This window comes from Epinephelus fuscoguttatus, linkage group LG4 (assembly GCF_011397635.1).
Source record: "Epinephelus fuscoguttatus linkage group LG4, E.fuscoguttatus.final_Chr_v1".
In the NCBI taxonomy this organism is placed as follows: domain Eukaryota; kingdom Metazoa; phylum Chordata; class Actinopteri; order Perciformes; family Serranidae; genus Epinephelus; species Epinephelus fuscoguttatus.
In genome coordinates this window covers 5,436,371-5,457,146 of record NC_064755.1, presented here as the reverse complement: position 1 = coordinate 5,457,146, position 20,776 = coordinate 5,436,371, and the positions used below count along the sequence as shown (strand labels likewise).

The 20,776-nt window shown below is 40.7% G+C and overlaps 2 protein-coding genes across 2 annotated transcripts in view; both read right to left on the bottom strand.

Moving 5' to 3' along the window:
- Nucleotides 1-5,854, bottom strand: part of LOC125887539 (BTB/POZ domain-containing protein 10-like) — a 33,782-nt gene extending 27,928 nt beyond the window's left edge. The window contains exon 1 of the mRNA XM_049574457.1: nt 5,693-5,854. Coding sequence (XP_049430414.1) covers nt 5,693-5,805 — 113 coding nt within the window. The 5' untranslated portion in view covers nt 5,806-5,854. The remainder of the gene's footprint in view (nt 1-5,692) is intronic.
- Nucleotides 5,855-6,192: 338 nt separating this feature from the next.
- Nucleotides 6,193-10,115, bottom strand: pth1a (parathyroid hormone 1a). Its single transcript, XM_049574538.1, has 4 exons — nt 10,024-10,115; nt 7,378-7,576; nt 6,933-7,030; nt 6,193-6,752 (listed from the first exon to the last, which is right to left on the bottom strand). Exons 3-4 carry the CDS (start codon nt 7,022-7,024, stop codon nt 6,497-6,499), a joined length of 348 nt encoding a protein of 115 aa, XP_049430495.1. The 5' UTR covers nt 7,025-7,030; nt 7,378-7,576; nt 10,024-10,115; the 3' UTR covers nt 6,193-6,496.
- Between the last annotated feature and the right edge of the window lie 10,661 nt (nt 10,116-20,776).

Genomic DNA, 20,776 nt, shown 5'->3' with positions numbered 1-20,776 from the left:
TCCCAGATGAACCAAGATGAGGTCCAGGACCCCTTCCCACTAATAATATCCAAGACAAATGTATGCAGATACTTCAAGAGCATTGATGATGTGTACAGATCAACTGGCAGATGTCTTCACAGACATTTTCAATTAATTACTGTTGCCCAGTAGCACTCACCTATACCATCATGAAGTGCTTTGAGTAGTTGAACAATCTTCATCACCTCCACCCTCCCCGACCTACTGGACCCACTACAATTTGTTAACACGCCAAACAGATCACCTGACGACGCCATCACCCTAGTCCTAACCACTGCCCTCTCCCACTTGGACAAGAGAAACACACACAAGAATGCTCTTCTTAAGGCGCTTGCACATGACCAGCGTTAAAAATCTCTTGATGCCTGCTGTGCCATTGTTTTCCTATGGAAGCTGGCGTTAACGCTGACGTCGGGGTACTTTTCGACTGGCTCTACATGGAAAGGTCAGCGTCAAACGGGGTCGAAGTTCAACAAAATTGAACTCTGTGACTGTATTGCGAGCTTCCTGACAGGTGGAGCAGAGGCTGTGCAGATAGGCACCATCACATCCTCCACCCTGACTCTTAACACCAGTGGCCTTCAGAACTGTGTGCTCAGCCTTCTCCTGCACTCTCTGTTCATGCACAACTGCATGGCCGCCCAAAACTCCAACATCATCAAGTTTGCCGATTACATGGCCATCGCCTAGCCTGATCCCCAATGTTGATGAGACAGCCTACAGAGTAGAGGTTAGAGCCCTGACACCTTGGTGCCAAGACAACAACCTCTAGCTCAACATCTACAAAACCAATGTCAGATTTCCACTGCACGGTACAGCTCGACTCAAGTCGCCTCACTTTGGGTACAGAGCTTTATTTTGTTTTCCACTGCAGATATTGCCCCATGCACATTTTTGTGGCTCCTCCTGTTCGATTGTCAAAGTGTCCTTGAGCAAGACACTTAACTCCAAGTTGCTCCCAATGGGTGGGCCAGTGTCTGTCATGGCGACTCTGCGTCACTGCCATTAATGTGTGTGTGACTAGATGAATGAAAGGCAAATTGTAAAGCACTTTGTCCGTAAAGGTAGAAAGGCGTTATATAAATGCAGTCCATCTATCATTTACCCTCAGTAAGAAAGCAACGCCACATGAAACTGCATTATCTTCAATGTGACCCTTGCTGAATCCTTTCATCAGCAGGCAAACAAGAACTTCTACAATTCCTCATTTGTGCAGTGCAGTGTACATAGCATACTGTGTATTTTAGTGAGATGCCATTTTTTTCAAATTTTGGTCAGTGAATAAAAAAACTGCAGTCACTATTGACTTATGCTTAGTGGATTTGAGCAGGCTGTCCTGTGTTGCACAAGTGAAGATATTTGTGATGGTTCTCTCGGCTCAATCACTGGTCTGCAGTGTTTGAACTTCACCTCCTAGTACCAGCTCAGCTCACTTATAACTTCAACTGGGGCGGTATAAAAAAAAACAAGTACTATCAACAACATTTGCTAATGAAAAACCAAAAAAGAGTGAGTCGAGTTGAGTAGAGATTTGCCATTCCATGCAGTTGAAGTGCAGCATAAGTAGCTGATTGTGAACTACAGGAAGCAACAGGGAGGAGGACACCATCAGTAGGTCAATGTGAAAACAATCAACAGCTTTAGGTTCCTCAGGGTCACATCAGTGAGAACTTCACCTGGGGCCTGTATCACGAAGCAGGATTAATGTCTTAGCGAGGTAACTTCAGGGTTAACCCTGGGTTTTCAGTCTCACAAAGCCGGTTCAGTTCTTATCGGGGTAGATCACCATGGTAACTTACTCTGAACGGCTATCCTGCTCCGGAGCAGGGTAAGTTCAGGGTTGAATCTGATCCTATAAAAAGCACCACCCACTGGCCAATCAGCTGTTTGGAAAAAAATGACTCTGCTGACAGAAATGCAGCCCAGTCATGACGGGAAGTTTAATTAATTTGATTGATTTTGATTTGAAAGTTTATTTTGAACATTAAAAAAGAAAAGAAAGCAACAACAACAGACAATGAAAAGATTGTTCACAAAGGAGTGGAAAGAAGTCGAAATTTCATCCCACCCCTTCATAAGAAAGAAGCTGATCATTTGCGGACACTTAATAGCACCATTAATTAGTGGCAACATTTTGTTTTGTTGGAGGAAATGATCCCTGTTAAAGATAATGGGCCTAATTGACAGCTTTGCTGCTGGAAATGTGGAAAGTAGCCTATCGTGTCTACACTTCATGTGTTTGAGGGATTTTCCTTTTTGTTTTTTAAAGAGGGAGACTAGGTATATTTTTGCACAGCTGTTAATTTCTAACACAGCTCAATATCAGGATGATTGTATTCAGACTATCAATTTGGTGTTGATATGATTTAATTGTGGCGTCAGCTTTAAGCTTTATTGTAGCATATATAACGTTATGACAAAGAAGACCAATTTATCAGACGCAATGATGTTAGACAATGATTGTAATACACGCAATTCATCTGCGCAGCATTGATTTCATGGGATTCAAGGGTGTGATCAGTGTCAGATATACAGGTACAGGTACTGTAGCTACTTGAACCAGTGATGAATAATTTAACCTACACATCATTTTATTTGCTACCTTGTTTTGTCTTGATTTTTCCCTCTCTCCTCCTCTATTTCTTCTTTCCTTACCCGTTTGATTTTCTTCTCTGTTATGTGATTTCATTGATGTTTTGACAGGGGAATTTCTTTGATGAGCTTTTAGTGGCTTCTAACCTCTCCGGCACTTTTCTTTTTTTTAATCTTGTAAATTTTATTTTTAACATTATGTGCAAATAAACTAATCTAAGCTAAAACTAAACATTATTCATCCCATTATGTTTTGCCACGCATGTTTCCTCCTCCTGCAGCTGCCACGGTGTTGGCCTTTTCTGTAATGTTGCTTTTTCCCCTCCTCATATTTTAGTAGAATTAATCTCTGATCCTCACGAGAAATACTTTTTTTCCCTCACATACGGCGCTCTGTGAGGATGCTCAGTGGCGCTCAGTGACGCTGCACTTCTCTCATGATTGTGATTGGTCCGCTGTGTGCGCGTTCATGGCTCTTGATAAAGCAACTCTGGGTTGAGTTACCGAGTTGATATCCAGCGTGGTGATACCGATTATCCTGATTGCCATTGTTAGGGTTAGTCAACCCAGGATAGGTCTGGGTAACCCAGGAAAGGTTGATCTCACTTCGTGATACAGGCCCCTGGACTCACCATCACAAAGACAACAAGACAAAGGCTCTTCTTTCTCTGCAGGCTGAGGAGGCCGCATATGGACTCCAGGATACTCTGCAGCTTCTACAGGTGCACCATTGAGAGTATCCTGACTGGATGCATCAGCACTTGGTATGACTGAATATTATAGTAAAATAATATATCTGCAATTAAAAAATGATAACCTTATCTTCTGTATTATCCACTATCCACAAGCAATAAATCATTCTATAGTATGACCAACACATTACTGCAACTGCTCTTTCATGTGGGCCAAGCCTACATGTTATGATGAAATGAGATTAACTGATGCATGAACTGATATGACTAACATACCTTTATTTAGCTACTGAACTTACTGAACTATACTATACCTTGTGACTTCAAGCCTTGTAAACACGTAATATAACCATCATGACTTAACTTAAATAGAATCTAAAAAAGAACAAAGCACTGCACATCAGGCCCTGTGTGAAAATCATTTATGAATAATAAATATGAATCTTATCTTCAGTCAGTTACTGAAACAAATCACACAAACTAAAGTGAGGAAATATAAATAAGAACAAACCTCAACACCTGACAATCCTAGATATATTTTGATGATTTAAAGCCCAGTGGTCAAGCTGTGGCTGCCTACTGTCATCATTACCCAATTACTGTACATCTGTTCTGTCAGAGTCATCTGTGACTCTTGATAGAAATTCATGCTAAAGTCCTGAGATGCATTTTGTGGTGTTTATTAACAAAAAACCTACAACTACAACTACAAAGCAACTACAACTTACTCATTGCTTTCAAGGGCCCTGGTTGATTTGTAACTAGGGTTGCAACAGTATGAGATTTTCACGGTACAATAACCATCTCAGAAAATATTGTGGTTTCACAATTTCATGATATCACAGAATTTGTATTCTAATCAGTCAGAATGACCCTTAAAGGAATGAAAATTGAAGGGTTATTTTTGGTTGAACAAACATTTTATTACTATAATTGAGACTCAAAACCATGTTGGTTATGGAAGTGGGAGATTCTCCGTCCAGGTGCATTTTATAAAAATATCATAGTCAAGCAAATATGCACAGTATGATAACTGTCAACTTTTATATCACGGTATACCTTGAAACCATCACTGCAAATCTGTAAATCACTGCAACCCTATTCGTAAACTGTGTCCTACAAAAGTAAATGTATAGATTATTTCACCCTTGTGACACAACAGGGTGGCCTACCACTTTACATTGGAAGATAAGTCATTCTACATTAACTCTTACAAACTAGCAGGACATAAGAAGCACATAGCTTAAAAAATAATAATTCTATCATTCACTAATAAAATATAGAAATAATAATATATAAAATATAGTCTGTACAGTAAAACATTAAGGCAGATGCTCTAAATTTAATTCACTTGTAAATTTAAAGTGGTTTTACCACCTCTGTCACCATCAACAGCATACTCAGTCATTTCTACAAAGGTCAAGTCTTTAGTCGTTTTACATGTCATGATCCAGATGGAGAATCAATAGGTCACCTCCGGCTTTACCATAGTTTTATCTTTTAGAGGAATAGTCAACAGGAATTCCCATAATGCACAGTGTGGGATTAACCATCGGGACATCTGTCTGCACTGCAACACCAACCTCGATCTATCCACTGGACAACAAGGGCTGTGGTGTATTCAGTTACACAGCGATCATGCTTCAAACAACATACAAACAGTCACAGGGTGAACATTGTTGACACAAAGAAAAACCAACGTCTAAATATGAGGAGGAGTACAATTTAACTGTACATAGTGTTTTATTAATTTGAATGCAGTGAGTAGGCTGCATTTGTGTTCCTACACGTTCAGTGAATATACTGTAGATATGTTTAAGTGTGACCAACTGTGTTTCCATCTCAGCAGAGAGCTTGTTATGTTAGCTTAATAAAACATTCGTTAACGTTAGCTGGGCTACATCAACTAAAAACATGAAACAGATACTCACAAATTTAACGCTAAGGATCTTTTCTAACAACATGATTCCTCATGTTAGACAAACTGGCCAATTTGGAAGTAAGTTACAGTCCAGCACTATGAACTGCCACTACCGTTACTCGTTAACCCTGCATATCCCAGTAGTAGTAGCGAGTTGAACAGATAGCACTAAAGCAAATATACTGACACACATTTATTCTACCTCGGACATCAGTTCTCAATACTGATACCGTGTAAAATTAAACTATGCCGTTCTTGCTTTTGAAATGTAATTGTGTATGAACTTCCTGGCGATTTAAAAAGCAAGAAGCCACTCGACATCGTGCTTTGAAGAGACTTTAGAGCGGCTAAGAGGATTTCAGACTTTTTGGTTAGCCTGGTAATTTAGTGTTTACCGCTAGCCGTTAGGCGGCTAATGTTAGCTAGCTGGCTCTATAAAGGAGAGTTTAAAACAACTTTCCATTACCTCCTTGCGTTAATGTTACATTCCGGGTTGACGTTTGGTCCGGTTGCTGAAACAGTCCGTTGTGCAATAGATTCGTGGAAGACAGGTTTTCGAAGAAACCCCCCAGTGTGCATGGACTAGTTATACTTGGCAGTGGACTCTTTGTTTTGGTTTTGGGGGTAGCGGAGTTCGCGTTAGACATATCGCGAGACAACCGCACACTCCAAGGGACAATCCACCCCACCCCCCCCCCCCACCCCCCTCGCGTGCGCACAGGCAGACAAAATAACGATCTACTTTAGCATAAATGCAGAGAACAGCAGGCATACATTTCTGAATGCATAAATAAGCAATCAATATGACAGCATTAAAAGCAATTTAATTTATTCATTTTTTATTTATACATATCACACATGCCTAACACATAGGCCTATGCTACTTATAAAAATAAAGGGCTCATTTCATACAGTTAAAGACATATAAAAAATATTTTTCATTTGTTGTTTAAGTGCATTTGTTGGTCCAACTCTTCATCTCCCTCAGTTTGATAAGGTAAGTAGCTTTAGGAGTGGTTCACACCACCTGTTACATTAAAGTGCATACACAACGTGAAATTGTTGCCTCGTCAAGCCAGTTTCCCTCTATAAATTTCATAAATAGTCTACCAATTTCATTTATTAAAATGAAATTGTATGAATGTAAAATAAATAAAAATGAAATTCTCAAAAAAACACATTTAGACGATAAGACGTTTTATACCAAAAAAACAGGTCCATAAAACGTGTGCTGAAAGTACTCTAAAAGGTCAAATGAAATCAACGAAAATCAAGACTGCTTAGACTTGAGAAGTTTATCCAATAGGTTCAGAGCGTACTGGATGTCCTCCGTTGTCATGTCGCTGAGGTCGGGCAGCTCATCGGGACGCAGTCTCCTCCTCGCTCGGTCCGCCTCCCCGCTGCTGCCCCGGGCCGGCGCGGTGTGGATGCCCTGCAGCCTCATCTGCAGCCACTCCCGACGCTCCTGCACCTGCTTGAGCTCCCCGATGTTGTGCATGAGCTGGACCTCACTCACCGTCCTTTTTCTGCTCACGGGATCATGAAATAGGTTGTGCGTTAGTTTGGATTAGGCCAATGTGTTTGCCTGGTAACATAGCAGAAGCAGACTGTGCTGATAGGAAGGAGCGTTAAATGAGGTAATTAACTTGTATTAGTTAAGGTCATCTTTATTGATCTGAATGAGGAATAATGATGGAGGGATTTACCTTAGGGGGCGCCCCTCATGGAGCGTGAAGAGGTTTAAAATGCAGAGGGAAATGAACACAATTTTAAAGTCCAGATTTTGCAGGTTGACCATGATGATCTGGTAAAAGAAAAATGAATTTAAAAAAAAAAAAAAAAAAAGTCTTTTTTGTGAATTTAAAAGGTTTCACAACATGAAATCTGTTACCATAAAATAAACTAAAATTTTAAATTCAGCCTTGTGCTAAAATAAGCAAGAAGGTTACTGGATATGACCAAAATTAATTACATATTTACTCAAATTAAGTTGTATTTGTTTATACCTTATTCTCCTAGTTCACATATTAAACAGTCAAAAATATCACAATATCAGCCTAAAAGCTGATTTGTTTAAAATAAATAAAAAAATAAACTTCAGGTTTATTCGGCCTACATGTCTGACTATATGGTAGAACAAGGTGAACATACCTCTGGTGGTGGCTTCTCCTCAGTGTAATAAAAGTAAAAGTTGTGTACCAGAGATATAAAGTGAAGTCAGACGGGTTTGGTGGTTAGCTCCAATCAGTTATGATGAGCACTGAACTCCCCCAACTTCTTTTTATAGCCCCTGGGCCCAGCCATTGATGAGCTGCCTTCATTATTGCTGTTGATGTCACACGTCCAGCTCCTGGAGGGGGCAGGACAGGAATGACAACACCTCCTCTGAGCTTCAGGCTTTCACCACCGTCATACCAGACCAAACTACTCGCTTTGCATGTTGAACCCAAATACCTTCACACCCACCTTACATGTACAAACACGCACACACGCACGCACACACACACACACACACACACACATCAAAGTTCCAAATCTTAAAGGAATTTCTTTAGTATCTTGTCATAAATCTATTTATTTCTACAGGGATTTGATCTAATTCCCATAGTATCACTACATTGTTTTATCATCACACGCGTGTTTAAACATTAATTATTACAATAAAAGTGATCACAGTATGACTATAGCATTTTTTACTAGACGCTGGTTACATAAGAGACCCTGTTTCCATGACTAAAACCCTCCACATTTTCAATTTTGCATGCTTCCCGGTTATGTTTCCCCTACTTCAGAAGAGTGGCCAGGTCTATTAGTCCACATCTGATGTGACCTTTTTTGTCTGACTCCCAGCCTGCCTCACAACAATAGCGCCAACATTTGGATGGATTTATGACTCTCATTGACCATTTGGGAGTCTCCCTGGTTACATAGGCACTTGACTCAAGAATTAACATTGTTTAAATGAGTTTGCCTCCCAAAAAAGAGCTTTTACACTGACCTGACGTCAGAGAAAACTTCCTGAATCAAAGAGTAAGTAGAAGCCCAGGAGGTGTGTCAGTGGGTGATGCCATTGCCGTCACTGTCTCGGGCCTGTGTGGTGTGCGCGCATGTGTACGTGTCCACTTGAGAATCTCTGAACATCTGGAAAATCATGACTTAGATGTACTTTTTTCTTTCAACTGCAAGGCTTGTTGAAATGAGAATAGGAGAGAGTCATTTCACACATATTCACACACACACACACACAAACTGTAGTTTGGAAACATTGGAGTCTGGGTGATCGGTAGTAATTTTTTTACATAAATGCATTCATACATTTTCCGCAACAGCTTATCCTGTTGGGGATCACGGGAGGCTGGAGCCTATGCCAGTTGACATCAGGCAAGAGGGTACACCCTGGACAGGCCACCAGACTATTGCAGGGCTGACACAGACACAGACAATCATTCACGCTCAGAATCACAGCTATGGCCAATTTAGAGTCACCAATTAACCTAATGTGCATGTCCTAGGACTGTGGGAGGAAGCTGGAGCACACGGAGTAAACCAATGCTGACACTGGGAGAACACGCAAACTCCGCACAGAAGGGCTCCCACACCCTGGGTTCAAACCAGGAACCCTCTTACTGTGAGGTAACAATGGTAACCACGGCTCCACCTTGCCACCACATAAATGCATATTGAAGCATTTTTTTAAGGATCCTGTAAAATAATATCGTTAAAGAGCAGTGACAACAATATGTACTGCAAGGTCATTTTACAATCGAAAATCTAACTTGTGTTCCCCTAGTGGCCGTGCTAAGTAATGGAGACACTGATTCCAAACTATATACCACCTTAATGTAGTGGAGGGGTTTGCGTGTTCCTTTGACCTGAGCTGTGTTGTCAAATAACTCCTGGTAGGTTCTCCCAAGGCACAGTGGTCTAAGGGGAGGGGCCAGAAACCCTGAAGAATCAGCCAAATGGGAGCAGAAATATGGGGAAACTGGGGCCCCTCCTTGAGCCTGGAAGGAGAGCAGGCCAGCAAGCATCTGGTTGCTTGGCCAGCAGATGGGTATCGGTTGGCCACAAAGGCTGCAACTGTGGCTGTGGCCAAACAATCAGGTGTGAGAGGAGTTTGAGTTGGAGGCTATGGAGAAGGACTTTTGGTTGGAAGTTCTGGCTAACTGTGTGACACCTCAGGAAGTGAAAGCAGGGAGGAAAACTGCTGACCGGAACTGGGAATATTGTCAAGCGGTGGAAAGAACATATTGTGGAACTCCTTAACCCGGCCGACACATCCCCTTTATGCCTGGTTCACACTACACAACATCAGCCCAATTATTGCCCGACACAGCATTGTAAGGTGTCAGCATGGATCGTGAACGACATCGAGTGTCATACGTGATAATCCATTGTTTCATCTCATGTAGTGTGTCATAGTTAACGACAACCAACGCCACGTCTGGGAAGCCTCACGACATTCCAACAGAAAGTCTAGCATGTCTGACTTTCTTTTTGTCGTTCACGACTTCTCCCATCACAGCTGTCACTTTGACCAATAGCAATAACACAAAGATATCTGCTGCCGTAGACAACTGTACAGCAACAACACCCCAGCCTTTTTGATATTTCCTCTTGGGATGTTACCACAACAGAGTAAAATGGGGAAAAATGATGGGGTGAAACAGTAAAGGCACTTTAGCAACCTGGTGAGTCCTGCCATTAGCATCAAGCTAGCAAAGAATGTTATTTCTTTATAATGGAGACAGACATAAAGTAATAACATTAACAAATATTGGTGGGGCTTTTACTTACCTCAACTGCACAGGCTATCAGCTTCATTTGAAACAGACTACATTATATAAATGGGCCGATATTTATCATTCCCTCTGTATCTTTTTATCTTTTCCCATTTGCCTTGATAAAGCTAACGCATCACGCCATCATTTCAAACTCAACACTTCCTGTATCTGTTTTTAAAAAAAAGCCCATTTTAACTTCGGTTGAGAGAATCCCTTCATTTTCTAAACAGGTTTTTATTGTGAAACATTTGCAGGAACTTGTTGTGACTTGCATGTTTGCGTACAGTACTTCAAATGTAGCTTCTGCCATCTAGTGGTGCTTTTTATGTTACTACAACAACATTTCAGCTGGCACATGAACAGACAGTGACTGAAATAATAGAAAAAGTAATAAAAATAGGACACGGATAACCAGATGACATCACACACGTCATGAAAGATGGTGGTGTGGACCATCATGTAGTGTGTCATGTCTGCTGGCCAAGTCACGGCACGATTTTATGACTTCAGAATTGCATAATATGACATAGTGACTGTCAGAATGGACAGAAATGTGCGCATTACGGTTCCAGTCACTAGGCATGCGCGAGAAAGTCGACCGTTACAACAGCAATGCCGAGCTCTGTTTGTGCTGCTCACCCTGTTGATTTGAAGTGAAGTGCAGATCTGTTACTGTAGCAACTCCACCTCGTCGTCCATCCAGACAAAGTTATCTGTGCATGCTTTCGCCAGTGTGTCTTCTTTGTTTTGGTTTGTAATCACTGCGTTGTAGAGGAAGGTGCTTTAGGGCAGGCGCATGGCATCATGCCGTGGTGTTGCTTTGCAAATTTACACTGCCACCCATTGGCCTGGCATGCATACTAGTAGGCATGGGTTTCCAGTAGATTTTGCGGCTCCGTGTGAACGGGGATCGTTTCAATAATGTCGTCATATAAACGCAGAAGTTTTTTAAAACGCAAAGGACAGACTTTTCCGTTTTAAAGAAACCGTTGTCGTCTAAACAGGGCCTCAGTGTCGCGTGGAGGTCGACCTCCTGTGGAGTGGCAGACCCAGTTTTATGAAAGGCAACCAGAGGGTGTGCTCCAGTTATCGGGGAATCACACTGCTCAGCCTTGGTAGGAAAGTTTATTCCAGGGTGCTGAAGGTGAGCCTCCTACCGATTGTCAATCTCAGATTCAGGAGGAACAATGTGCATTACATCCTGGCTGTGGAACAGTGGCCGAGATCTTCACCATTGCAGAGCTGCTGGAGAGGTTTCAGTAGTTTCCCCATCTAGTATATGTGTGTTTTGTGGACTTAAAGATGGCTTATGACTGCGTCCCCTCAGGGAGTCTTGTGGGGGTACTGAGGTTGTGGCTTTGGGCTATAAGGTCCTTGTTAACCAAAGTGAGAGTTGTGTCCACATACAAAGCACAAAGACAAACATGTTTTAAGTGGGTTTGGGCCTCTGCCAGGGTTGTCCCTTGTCACTGATTCTGTTTATAATATTCATTCAAAGATGCTCAAGGCACAGCGTGGGGGACCTCAGAATTGCATCTCTCCTCTTTGCAGATGATATTGTTGTGTTGGCTTCATCACACTGTGACCTCCAGCATGTACTGGGGTGGTCTGCTTCCAAGTGTGAAGCCACTGGGATGAGAGTCTGTACCTCTAAGTCTAACACCAGGGCCACACCGCCCGCGGAAGCACCGCGAGTCGTCTCGAAGCGCAGAGAAGTGAAGCCAGTTTCCTTTCGGCGTCCATGTTGACCGATTGTGTCATCCACACCAGCCGCGCCGCGCAGCTCCGCCGCCGGCCCTGCAGTGATCATTTCGGCATCTGGTCTTTTTTCTGCGCGAGCCGCGAGCGAATGTGTCAAGCCAGGCAGTTACCCATGATGGGAAAACAACAGCTGGGAGCAGAATCGCTTGTCGACCGGCACGGAGATATGCGCGTCTGATGTGAATGGAGGTGCTCTGGCTCGCGCGAGAATTTCGGTGCGCTGCGCTTCGCAGGCAGTGTGGCCCTGGCGTAAGGCCATGGTTCTCTGCTGGAAAATGGTGGATTGCCCCCACTGGGCTGGGTGAGAGTTACTGCCCCAAGTGTTGTTCATAAGTGAGGATAAAATGGAGAATGAGATGGACAGCTAATTAGCGTGATGTGGCCGTTGCACCAGACCTGAACCAGAAGGCAAGCTCTTGATTTCGCGGTTCATCTACATTCCGACCCTCACCTATGGTTATAAGCTTCGGTTCCGCGAAATAATTAGATTACAGTTAAAAGCGACCGAAATGAGCTTCCTCTGTAAAGTGGCTGGACTCAGTCTTAGAGATAGGGTGAGGAGCTCAGACATCTGAAGGGAGCTCGGAGTAGAGCCACTGCTCCTTCGTGTCCAAAGAGGCCACTTGGGTGGTTCACGTATGATCAGGATGCCTCCTGAGCACACTCCATTAGAGGTTTTGCAGGCACATCCAACTAGTAGAAGGCCCCGGTGCAAACCCAGAACACACTGGAGGGATTATATATCTCATCTGTCCTGGGAATGCCTTTGGATCCCCCAGGAGGAGCTGGAAAACATTTCACAGTGATAACTTTTGCGATCAAGATTTCATTGTCTATGCTTTGAGCAACACGAAATTAGTTTCATTGACCGCACTCTGTAGGTCTTTTTTCACAAGACATTTTAACTTGTCAAAGTAGGACAAGCAAAGATGTTACTAACATTATTAATGGTGACTTGATGTTATTAACTTTTTAAGTTATTTAAGTGTAACATTAAGCCATGACAATGTGATAAAAATGCAGCAATATACAATACAAGGACCCTAAATCTGAGGAGTGATGGACTTTAACAAATTACATTTACCAAATGCTCTACTTTTAAAGCACTTGTATGCTCCTACAATGAAATAGTACTTACCCACTAATGCACCAGTAATATGTATTGCAAAGACACACAGAGGCATGCAAAAGTTTAGGCTCCCCAGGTCAAAATGTCATTTACAGTGAATAGTTAAGTGAGTAGAAGATGAACTGATCTCCAAAAGGTATGAAGTTAAAGCTGACACATTTCTGTAATATTTACAGAAGATTAGTTTTTATTTCCAGTTACAGTTTCAAAATGACAATAACAGGAAAAGGGCCTGAAGCAAAAGTTTGGGTACCCTGCATGGCCAGTTCTTAGTACGCTACTCCAGAGTTTGATAAATCTTCCTGCAGGTCTTTTGCAGTAAAATGGGGTTTTGATTTACCTTTCTAACAATCCTAAGAGCAGCTCTCTCGGAAAGTTTTCTCTGTCTCTTAGACCTCAACTTGACCTCCACAGTTCCTGTTAACTGCCATTTCTTAATTATATTGTGAAATGAGGAAAAAACTACCTGAAAACACTTTTCTATCTTCTAATAGCCTTATGCTTTGTTGGCATCAGTTATTTTAGTTTTCGGAGTGCAGGCAGCTGTTCAGGGGAGCCCATGGCTGCTGATTGTTGGGACAAGGTTTCAGGAGTCAGAGTATCTATAAAGTTTTGAAATTTGCATCACCTGGCCTTTCCTAATGATGATTGTGAACAAGCCACAGCTCTAACAAGCTAATTCATGGTGCACCTTTCATTTCTTCACTCTAAAATTGTACAAAACAAAATAATACACTAATCTTGCTTAAAATGTTGAAAAGCATGTTTCATCTTTAACTTCATGTCTTTTCATCTTCTACTTAGTCAACTATTCACAGTAAACGGAATTTTGACTTTTGCATGCCACTGTATTATATGATAATATAAGTCTGACAGGGAGCATTTTTCTGCATGATGATCTGATAATTGAAGTATATTTTGCTGACATTTTTCTGTACTCTTACCTAAGTAACTATCTAATTTTACATGTAGAGCATTTTGACATTGTGGTATCACTACTTTTACTTAAGTAACGGACCTTAATATTTCTGTATTTTTCTGCAGAGACTGAGAATATACTCAGAATATAATATAAACTTTGATAAAGTAAATTAGGTAAATTCAATGAGTTACATAGATTATCTTAGTCCATTAATTTCAGTTTTATTTGATTTTATTACATAAATGGTACTTTTTTGGTTTATGTTTAAATATGCAAATCTGATAAATCAAATTATTTCTTTGAGTTATTTGGGTCAATTGACTCCTGAAGGCTTTTGAGAAAAAAACGGTTGAATTCAATTGATGGTATCAGTTAAGTTCAATATTATAAGACAAATTTTAAATTTTGAACTATTAAAAGTGATTTGTGCTACCATTAACCTTTTACTCCAAAATGAAACAAATCATAAAACATTTAGAAATTGTTCTTAACCTTACAACATGTGATGGTGTTGTATTATGGATTTCTCTTCAACCCTCCCTCTCTATCAGTCATTCAGGCATCAGGGTCAAGCTCTCCCCCCTCAGCCTTCAGCCACAGGTGTCCCGAGGAAGATCAAATACACAGGACCACATAGGTCATGTTAGAAAGACTACTACTTATTATGGTCACACACACACACATACACACTACGCATGAGGTAACCACGAGGGTATGAGTTTTCTAAATGTAGCCAGAGCTGGGAACGGCTGTTATGAGACTCTGTTAACACCAAGCCCCTTAATCTATGATGAAATGGATTTAAAGGTTATAAACATTTTAAATGAGACCTCATACTACAGTTGTAGAGTGATGCATTGCTTCGAATAGAGAAAGAAAATAGAAGTGTAATTTGATTTAAGCAAATTGCAGACCATAAAAGCTTTAAAGCTGCAGTGTAAACTGAGCCACAGCGATCATCCCTGATGGGTCCAAACATATCAATTGTCCTGCTTAGACCTCCTCCTTCCGTTCCCACAAGGAAAAATGAACATAATGGCATCAGTACAGCAGGCAGAGTATGACCTCGTGCCACGCAACTCAAAGATGTATAAGGAACTTCAAGGCTAAGAGGATTTGATTAGAAATGTGTTAAAATGTATCTGCATAGTACATAGGTAGATCTTGCTTTACAGCTCCTCAGTTCTTTAGGGTTCTCTTGAAAAATGTTTTATTCAAGCAGTTTGCAACTGTGAATAAACCATCAAGTTTGAGCATGACATTAAAGCAAGAAGTGCTGATTATCCTCTGAAGGCAGCCATTGCACCTGTTAATACATAAAAAATGGTTCAAGTGTTCAGTGATTAAAGTTGTTTACATACCAGCTTCACAAGATTTATGGTTATCGGTGGGGTTCTGCGAGACGTTGACCTCTGCCTGCTTTGCCGTGATACTATAATGGACTACACTGGTCACGGCCTGTTTAGATGACACCCACTGAACACATCGACCTCTGACCTGAGTTTAGGTCCTAAACCTTGCTTTCCTCATTACCTCATGCTGCCTTCATGTGAAGCATGTTCCCTATGGCATGCACAGGCAACAAGGTGTGGGAATGCAACACGGCAAGAGACTTCAAATCAAAGTCAGCAATCCCACAACTACACAAAGAGAGAGCTCATCATCCAAAAGTAAAATAGTATCCCATAAAGGCAAAATAATTTGTAACATATCCATCTTTATATCAAGAGCCACTATGCTAAGTGGAGCTGTCAACAAAGGAATTGCAAACTTGCTGGGCATCACTACTAACCAAGTCAGGTGCATCAGTAAGGCAAGCTGGTCACCAAGACTTAAGAATAGTTCCAGGGGAGTAAATAAGGAGAAGGGGACTGCTATTTCAGGGTAGGCTCTGACGTTTATAGAGGGTGACGGCATGTTCTGAGGTGGTTGACAGAGAAGATAAATAACATTGCTCAAATGCTGCTCGTCTCAAGTCACTTAAAGAGCATTTGGAATACAGAAGCGCAGGTCATTACAGATATAGGTTGTAATTAAAGTTCTGTGGTTTTTCTAGAAACACTGATGAATGAAAATGATTTAGTTGGCTTACTGAAAATCAATTATTAATCAATCAATCAATCAATCAATCAATCAATCAATCAATCAATCAATCAATCAATCAATCAATCAATCAATCACATGTACTCATTTACAGTAAGGCTCAATTCTATGAATGTAATCCCGTCAGTTCCTATAATGTGTGCAGTGGAATTTAGCCCCCCTTTGCCTCCTGTAAGCATGGTTTACACTCATTGTGGTTTCCCTGATGTAAGCTCCATGCACTACAAAATGACTTGTCTCTGGAAGTTGTTGAAATGCTTGGATGTGCATCTTTGAATTTTTATAACTAGCTGTGTAAAGCGTGCACTGTGCTTTTCAGTTCAACAGAGATGCCTTTGAGGGAAGACTGGTCCTGCTTGATTTTACTTATCCAGCCATGACCAAAGTTAAACTTTGCTGCAGACTTTCAAACAGAATTTTACCTATATCAATCAGCAGATTATCATAGATGTGAAAACAAATATATAATTATAGGAAAACATGAATAGTGTATTTTGTATGTCTTCATATTGCTTATCACTTTAGAAATAAAACTAGCCAATACTTTCCCACTCAGTCCAACTCCTCATTTTCACCAAACCAAAAATAGTTATTCAGGATTTTTGTTCTGTGTTTTTAAAAAGGTGCAAATATTATCATGTTAAGTATGATGATGATGCACTCACAGCATGGATTTAAATGATCATGGACCTCGCTGAAGTGTGCACTGCAGCATCCTGTAAAACCACACCCATCTGAGTGAAATACCAACTTTCTAGAAAGTCCCTGCTATGGTGCCTCCACCAATGGAGAGATAGATGCAGAGATGGAAGCAGAGATGGTCTTGCTTGTAGATGGTGCCTATCATCTCCACCTTTCCCTCAATGTTAGGTCTGACGTTTACATTTAAAAAACCCCAACTGAGCAGAGTTAGCCGACTCAGCAGACTCAGTTTATCTAGAGTTTATCCATGTACGTTCAATCGGTGTCATTTATGAAATGTTAATAAATCTCTGAGTAGATCTGCACATAAAATACCTTGGTACTAAAAATCTACACCAGGTTCATGAATGCTGTGGAAAATATGATTTTAGGCATGTGTGAATGTTCATGGATGCCAATTGGTCATAAATTGACAGTGCTCTTCTGCTAGTCAGCACTAGTTATGTGTTCTCGAGGCACACAAATTAGTCCTCTCCCTTTAAGAAAGAAGCCTCCTCCTAATCTCAACTCGTTACCTTTATAAAAAAAACACCAGTCCACAGCAGCAATCAATCAGCACCATGGCCAAGACCAAAGAGCTGTCCAAAGACGTCAGGAACAAGATTGTAGACCGACACAAGGCTGGAAGGGGCTACAAGGCAAATCACTAAGCAGCTTGGTGAGATTCTTTGTTAATATACAAATAATTATTAGTACAGCTTTAAGTATAGTGGTAAATAAATCTGGATACATAATCCGGATGAAAAAAATTTGAGATGGGCTCTTACTATTTAGAAAAGGTAAAGGAAAGGAAAAGGTGAGAACAAAAGGGTTAGATATGGTGTTCAGCAATTTATCAGTGTCTGTAATAGGTTATACAATGCAGTACAAAAGGACTAACAATTTCATTTCTAACACAATTAAGACAAACTCTCTCACTCCATTTTGAGGAATGCCTATATCTGACAATGAGTAGTAATACTGCACAGTTTGATGCGATTGGCAGGATTTATGGTGTAGGGAGAAGGGTCAACTTTAACAGTAAGTGAGCTCATGTGCATTACAGGCAGGTCATCACTGCAGTCTGACCCCCTTTTCCCAGAACCGCAGAGTGGCTGGTACTCCCTCTTAAGGCACTGCACCATTATTTTGCTACCCCCAGACATCTCCACACCAGACCATTACCACAGCCTGAATTCCTTTCACTTAGCTGGGTTGATCGCTTTGATCAGGCATCAGAGAAACAAGTAATTCATAGGGCAATTTGAACTGGTCTGACTGCATAGAAGTAGGTTATTACAAGCAATCAAACTCCCTCACAGCTTCACAGAGCCAGCTTTCAAGCAGTAACTCTGCCTCGAGCCTAAAGTGTATAAACCATCTGCCTCTTGCATTTTGTTCAATTTGCAGAGTTCTGCTCTAAACGGGGCTGATCAAATGAACTGATCAACAAAATGAGAGTCATGGGAAAAATTACATATAAAGCAATTTGTCTGCCCATCATGCCCTGTTTCTGTGTTTGCATTCCAATTATTATTGAGTTATCATCAGCAGTGACTAATAGATATTTTGAATCTAAAACCTCCATGAGCTCTGTCCTAAAACTAGAACAAAGAAAGTGTTGGTATCTGCCAAAAAATGTTGGAACATGTTCTTTTGTAATTCTATGTATGTGCTGTTAGGATTGTGTAAAATACTGTTTGGAACCAATGTTTTTAGCCATATTAGACTTTCTCATTAGCCTCAACTGTACCCTGTGTTTAGTGCTAATGCCATAAAACTTAAATTAAAAGTCTAGTCCCAATTAAGCACCCAGTCTCTTTTACTAGCCTGGTGTGCCAACACAATTAGATGCCTGGTCTGGCTGCCAAGCAATTTGTTTTCATAGAAATTCTTTGGATGTCTAAAACCAGGTTGTTGACTACCCACTTGAGCTAACGTTAGATAGCTATATAGATTGCACTTACAAATATGAATGTGTAAACTTTTGTCAGTGTAGACATGCTACACATCGTTAGCTCGGTTAGATTCTTCACAATACAATCATTCAGTTCACTTTACTGAAACTATGAGCACCAAAGAATAATTGATTCAGATTTACCAGCACGGTAAACAAGAGGGCCAAAAAAAGAAGTCGTGACTCCCTACCTCTAAAACTGTGATTAAGTCAGATTATGTGTCCATTCTTCAATTAGCTGCTAAGTTATTTATATTTATTTAGTCTTTAAAGGTCCAATCATAAAAAGAACCAAAAAAGGTTTTTCATATGAAGTAATTCAAGTTGTGGGTATCGTTTTAACATGATTAAGTGGTGTTTTGTCGGTATGCCGATGCTGTTTTCCTTGAGTGCCGTAGTGCAGGAAGTGTCATAACACACATGTATAAATGATACATAATATACGTTATTCGAAGCCTAATTTTTATACAAGTAATATTCATTTGAGTTCAAATAAACAATTGATCATATTTTACCATCTTTGCTGAGCAACAGTTGTGTGTAAAAGGAATTAAAGGCTTCTCCCTTATAGACGCCTGTCCCAAATATAAGTGTGCTGAATTCAGCGATTTAAGCAAATAATAGCCTGGACTGTTAATTGAGGTTTTGCAGGCTAAACATCCACGAGCATGTTGAAATTTGTATTTAGCTAAACTACTATGCCCAATACCTCTTTTCCACCAACACTACAGAGGTTCTGTTTGGGTTCCGACACCTAATTTTGAACTGTAGAATAAATACAGAACCCAAAAAGTTGGTTCTCAGCTGGAACAAAAAAAAAAAGCAGGTTGTTCTTGATCTGAAGTGCGACTGTTATAACATCAGTGGGCGTGTCATATTCTACAGGTTGGAGAGAGGATAGAAAACAATGGATAAGTCAAGTGAGAAATGATAAGAAAAGAGTTCAGGAGTCTCATTAATAATTGGTCCATGCTTGTTTTTTTGGGTAAAAACAAATAATTGTAGTAACAGAACAAAAGTTTGCAGGTAATAAATGTAATCCACGATTTTGCTTCTACTGTTTAGTCAGATTGTTCATTGTAAAATGCCTTCTGTTGATGACACATCTTTGATTACAGTGGTTTGGCGCAAAACTGGTAGAAATGTGGGCTGGTTTACTACAAAGCACCAATATATAGGTTCCAAGAACCCTGAATGGAACCAGTGGAGGAACGAGAACTAATTTCCCTTAGTCTTTCAATTTGATTTTTATTTTGTTAATCTTAAATAAGACTATGTTGCTTTTTTTCAGAAACTTCCACTCACAAATAACAAGATTTGGTGGAAACCTATGACTGGACTGTAAATGATCAATGTGCTACACTTATGGCCAGATAATCAGTGGTAGAGTCTATGATGTTAATTCCTAGATGTCACATTTTCATGTGCAATTTTCTGTAGTGGTCCCAGAAGTATGCCTGTTTGCTCTTAAAATGTACTATCATTTTAAGTAAAGCACAACCAAGCCTTGAACCTTGATATTTCAGGCAGGGGTGTAATTTATTTTGTAAAATCTGATAAAAATACATGTCCGATTTTTGTATTTTTTATGGAGCCTATCCCAGCCGACACTGGGCAAGAGGCAGGGTATCACAGGGCTGACACATAGAGATAGACACCGTTCATGCTCACATTCACACCTACAGCCAATTTAGAGTCACCAATTAACCTAGCCCCAACCTGCATGTCTTTGGACTGTGGGAGGAAGCCGGAGTACTCGGAGAATAATCATGCTAACATGAGGAGAACAAGCAAACTCCGCACAGAAGGGCTCCCTCCTGGGTTTGAACCAGGAACACTCTTTTGAGGCGACAGTGCTAACCACTACACCACCATGCGGCCCTGTATAATTTTATTTTAAGGAGCACCATGCACAAGTTTGGGCATCCAAAGACAACTTTTACCAGGATCTCAAACCATTTATCTTGTTAGGGTAATGGCTTACAATCATCATTAGGAAAGGCCAGGTGATGCAAATTTCAAAGCTTTGTAAATACTCTGACTCCTGAAACCTTGTCCCAACAAATCAGCAGCCATGGGCTCCTCTAAACAGCTGCCTAGCACTCTGAAAACTAAAATAACTGAAAGCAGGAGAAGGTAGCAAAGTGTTTACAGGTAGCTGTTTCCTCAGTTCGTAATAATTAAGAAATGGCACTTAATAGGAACTGTGGAGG

What these genes read in the sequence shown, in the direction of transcription:
- pth1a (XM_049574538.1), bottom strand. Translation starts at nt 7,024, where the DNA reads ATGGTCAACCTGCAAAATCTGGACTTTAAAATTGTGTTCATTTCCCTC. An exon ending in CATGAGGGGCGCCCCCTAAG is followed by an intron (nt 6,753 to 6,932) that starts GTAAATCCCTCC and finishes TCCCGTGAGCAG; the next exon opens with AAAAAGGACGGTGAGTGAGG.